Below are 5293 nucleotides of genomic sequence, written 5' to 3' on the forward strand. Positions count from 1 at the left end.
TCCCCCGTCCACATGACAAGTCCCTATGCTACATCGGTGGAGAAACCCATATGATCGTTATCGACCGCCACACCTCCCTTTCCAACCTCCACCACCGCTTCTCGAAAACCCTGTTAAACAACCAGCCCTTCACGTTGAAATACCAGCTCCCGAATGAAGATCTAGACTCGTTAATCTCTGTCGCTTCAGATGAAGACCTTGAGAACATGGTTGACGAGTACGACCGTTTGAATAACAGAAATAGTAGTTTGAAAAAATCAGGCCGTCTTCGTTTGTTTTTGTTTCCAAAATCTTCAAGTATTGAGCAATTGCTGAGAGAGACCTCTTCGACTAAGTCAGAAGGCTGGTTTCTAAATGTACTGAATGAGAAAGTTGCTAATTTATCTACTGGTGTGAGTGACCTGGGGTTTTCAGATTCATCTTTTATCAATTATCTACTTGGACTTGACGATGACTTTGGTGGAAAGGCTGCCTCCACAGGAACTGATTTAGAAGCCCAATTGGAGGGATCAAAGAACTGTTTGAACAATACCGGTAATGAAGATGTGCATTCGGTCCCTGATTCTCCAATGGTGGAGACCTCGTCTTCATTTGGATCGACAACCAGTTCGCCTTCTGTAGCGAACCTGCCGCCCATAAGATTGCCCAGTGAGGGGAATCAGAAGTTTGGAGTTGAAGAGCGGTTTCAGCAGATGAATCCTGAGGTCGTGGGTGGTGTTGCTTTGCAGCAGAAACAGGAGATTGGAGGTTTTTTTGCCCCCGTTTCAGGTTCTACGAATCCGGTCTTTTCAGGTGACGAGGGGTTGGATCATGGTGGCAATAGAAAGCCTGAACAAGCACAACAACAGGTGCAGGTTCAGTTTCAGCTGAAACAAGGAAGTGCTCTAGAGTTTTATTCCCCTGAATCAGTTTCAAGGTACTCCAATTTTCTAAAGCATAAAACTTGGATTGATTTTAAGAATCTACATATATCAGGATTGATCTCCTGCCTATAGTTGGCAGGAGATATCTTGTCCACCGGTACAGGTGGGTCTAAAATACGAATCTTGCCATCTCATTGATGGGTAAGATATCGGTTGTCCACTATAGGCACGAGATCAGTCCTGATACATATATGTATGAATTGTTTCTTGTGTGCTTTTTGGTTGAATACTTAATTAGATTCTATGGGTACAGTGAGGGAAGTGCAACAAATCCATTGTCTATTCAGAGACAGACCTTTTATCAAGAACCACTTGTTCAAATTCAATCTGTAAACAGTAGGGGTTCTGTTAGTCAAGTTGATCCGAAGACATGGGATCAAAACACTAGGAGTGTTCCAATGCAATCACAAGTTCAGGAATCGAGTTATGTATCATCTGGCCAGTTTGACAAAAATCATCCTCCATTGAAACAGCAACGACAGTTTGTTCCCATCGGGGCAACACCAATTACTTCATATCATGCAATGCACTCTTCCCAGCAACGACACCATTCTCACTATCCTGGACTTGAGCAGCAATACCCCGTTTACTTTCTGCCTGCTAGACCAAGCCAACTCTATAATATGCCCGTGCAACACCAACCAAATTATGATGAATCGGCACCAGCTTCAGCTTCAGAGTCTAGCAATCAGGCAAGGAACGTTCCTGCCTCAAAACCTGAAATGGCCGCAGGCGTTTACAGAGCAGCAGCTCCACAATTTTTCCAGGTTCCTTCCAGCCAGCACCAAACACAATATGTTGCCTTCACTCAAATTCATCATCCATCTCAGTCAGTGGCTGCCCCTTCAGCTGCCAATACTAGTTATGCTTATGAATTTGCTGATCCTACACGATCTCAATTATATTATACAAAGCCTCAGCATACCCAATTGGCTTCTCATAATCAAACCATAACAAACCACAACAGCAACCCCGAAAGTTGAATTACCTGAAACTTCCACTCAGGTTCCCACAGAGAACATTAAGCAGCAAATTAGAACTTCTCTGCCATGACAGGAACTTTTTTTTTGCAGCAAGGGATTTGGTTTATGTTTGATTAATGTTATATTATAGTGTGTGCCTTGTTATTCTTATTTGTTTTTCGTGTTTTTGTTATACTTAATAAGAGAATCAGCTCATTTTCCTTTGTTTCATCATGTGTGACATATTGATGATAGTTTACAACTAAGTTTGTAAAAGCTCAACCTCACACATTTGATGTTACATGTTTAGTCTAAATATCAGTTATTGAATAAATTTAATAAAGTGCATACGAGTGCTTTATAAATTCGTAGTCTATAATTTTTCAGATATTTTTGAATGAATAGCTGTTATTTTTTGTTGATGATGCTGATCAAGTCATGTAAATCTTACCCATTTGCTTGATGCACTGATTGATGAATCTTAACGTCTTGGAACACTTTTTGCCATCCTTTTTCTTTCTTTTTTCTGCTGTATTATCTCTTTGTTTACATGTGTGGACCCCGTTTCCCCTATATTCTTCCTTCTTAATACCAATTTCACAATTTGACAATATTCATTTAGATATGAAGATCAATGATCTTATCATGTTTAATAATATCTCTCGAGTAGAATCAAACATATCCTCACATGTGATCGGTTATATCCCTATCCTAAATGCGAACATATAAAGATGCATTAAAATTACAAGAACATTATTGAGGCTTTGTTTGAGCCACATTATTTGAAAAAAATACATTTTTCAATAGTGATTTGCCATCATTTCAACCACACATTCTTTAATAAAATAATATTACACGTAAATCCAAAATATTTTCTTATTTTTTAACCACACATTTTCCATCAATATACTATTCAAAAATGTATTTTCATTCCATTAATGTGGTTCAAACAGGGGCTAAATCATGCAAAGCATAAACAATTATCCTGACATGTATAGGACCTTACAATGATTGTAACTTGTGCTAAATTTGTATTCTTTTTCTCCAATGTCAATCGAAATCATACATCCAATCAACTAGTGGCCAATTAATTGAAAAAATTAAGGCCGTGTTTGATTGGAGGTGGAATTGGAATTCCACCTTCCAATTTAACCTCGTTGATAATAATTTTTTCAGCCTAAAATTGAATTTCCAACTTGAGTGCCACATAAACCAAATTCCATCAATAAGAATTGGAATTCTCACCAAAATGGTGAGAATTGAAATTTTTATCTCTTTAATTGATAATTTTCATGTAAAACAAAATCAAACGAACACCAAAAAATACTTTCATTTCAATATTTTCCACGTCGAAAATTATACCAATCAAATACAAAAATTTACATTTCCTAGGAAAACAATTTTTAGCAATTCCTTAAAATTCGTTTTCTAGGCAATTCAGTTCCATCTTTGCAATCAAACGGACCCTAAACTCTTAACAATTATTCAAGAAAGACAAATATCTAGTTTGAAAATATATAATTTAATACAAAGATCTCAAACATAGGATTCAACGTTGTCATAATATCTATCAACTAGCAATGCACCATATGAGTACAGGAACACCAACTAAATAAAAACAACATTATCAGGATTTGAAGATTGGAATGAAAGATGGAAAATAGTCTTAAATCTTGAATTTTTTCCGTAGTTCTTGATTCCTCTTCTTGATTTTTTTTATTTTTTTTTTCTTTTTCAATTCCTAGCAATGGTCTGTATAGATATAGAATAGATGTTTTGTAGTGAAAGCTACTTCAAAGCTTTACAAGAAATAAAGATATATATGTGATCTCCAATGGCTCCTCTCTTTATAATGAATGTGTAATTTTATGTACAAGAGCCTCCAATTTTCGTCCCTTGAATTGTTGATGAAGAGTTGTATTTATAGCCAATAATTAGGTTGAATTTTGTGCCATAATTTCTTCTCAAAAAAGATGTTGAATCAAAATAGTAAAATTGCTATTGCATGTGGTATAAATCTTTGAAATCGCACGTGTTATAAATTGATCAAAAGATTATGACAATAATGAAATAATCAAGAGTAGAATAAAGATTTCAAAGATTTATGTGGAAATCCAAGATGAAAAAAACTATAGGCAGAGAAAGAGAAATTCACTATAATCGATAGCAGTTGTATTTACAAGATCTCAATACTCTCAATTAAGATTTAAATCTCTCAAGATGTTATATGAATGTTATGAATCAATACAAGCTGTGACTTATATATACACAACTCCATAAACCAAGTTGTAGATGAATATGAGTCCAAAATGCGTTAAAACGCAAATACTGTCGTTCGAGCGGTAGACAATAGTGGTGTCAACGAGTCGAGCCGGGCCGGCTCGTGAGCTGAAACTCGAGGCTCGAGTTCGACTCGAGTATAATGATCTAACTTTTTTTGCGAGCTCGAGTTGAGCCAAGTTTTTTCTCGACTAAGAAATCAAGGCTTGGTCCGAGCTTTTGGCTTGGGCCTTATCGAGCCAAGTTTTTAGTTGCCTGGTTTTAACAAACAAGGTAGCAGGTTGCTGCCTTTAATTAATTAATTAATTAATTAGTTTTTTATATAAAGGCCTGCAAGCCACACAAGCCCGAGCCCTAAACTGGGCCAACTCGAGCTTTTTTCGGGCCACGTCATAGGTAGCCAGAGCCGGTGAGCCCGATTGCTATCCCTAGCAGACAGCAACAAGCAAGCGAGAACATCGCTAGTGAAAATGCATAAATAATTTTTCCCACTCTATAAGTTTGATCTACCAAAGACCGCTTCAAATACGACTCCAATACCTATTAGAACTTGGGTCACATTAAAACAATTCTCTATCTTGAACCAAATTCTAATGCAAGTCCTAAGTAAACATCACTCCACTTCTTCCAAACAAGCCCCAATAGACTAAATCAATGACAAATACCAACTAAGTTTAAACAATGCTCAACCTTAGCAATGAGAAGTGGTTTTGTCATCATATCAGCAGAATTATCCTTGGTATCAACCTTAGCAATTGCTTCACGCACAAGATGGTACCTCACATTAATGCGCTTAGTCCTCTCATAGAAAATTTAATCTTTAGTAATAAAAAAATAAAAAAATTAGCATTTTAACTATCACAATAAACTCTAGAAATATGTAAGTCTTCATTGATTTAGCCAATTAATCCTCTTAGCCATATAGCCTCCTTACATGCCTATGTAATAGCCATGTATTTTGCCTCTGTTGTAGACAAAACTATTGTACTTTGCAAAGTAACTTTACAACTGATAGCATAGCCTCTAAAGGTAAACATATACCCTGTAAGTGATCTTTTTTTATCAAGATCATCTACATAATTTGAATCTACATACCCTATTACTCTAGCTGCATTTCTTCCAAAATGC

The 5293-nt window shown here is 36.5% G+C and overlaps 1 protein-coding gene across 1 annotated transcript; it reads left to right on the forward strand.

Moving 5' to 3' along the window:
- Nucleotides 1–6: 6 nt before the first annotated feature.
- Nucleotides 7–2233, forward strand: LOC111396688. The gene is made up of 2 exons (XM_023023144.1): nt 7–916; nt 1177–2233. The coding sequence occupies exons 1-2, from the start codon at nt 51–53 to the stop codon at nt 1904–1906; spliced, it is 1596 nt and encodes a 531-aa protein (XP_022878912.1). The 5' UTR covers nt 7–50; the 3' UTR covers nt 1907–2233.
- The last annotated feature ends 3060 nt before the right edge of the window (nt 2234–5293 follow it).

This window comes from Olea europaea, chromosome 7, assembly GCF_002742605.1.
Source record: "Olea europaea var. sylvestris chromosome 7, O_europaea_v1, whole genome shotgun sequence".
Taxonomy (NCBI): Eukaryota; Viridiplantae; Streptophyta; class Magnoliopsida; order Lamiales; family Oleaceae; genus Olea; species Olea europaea.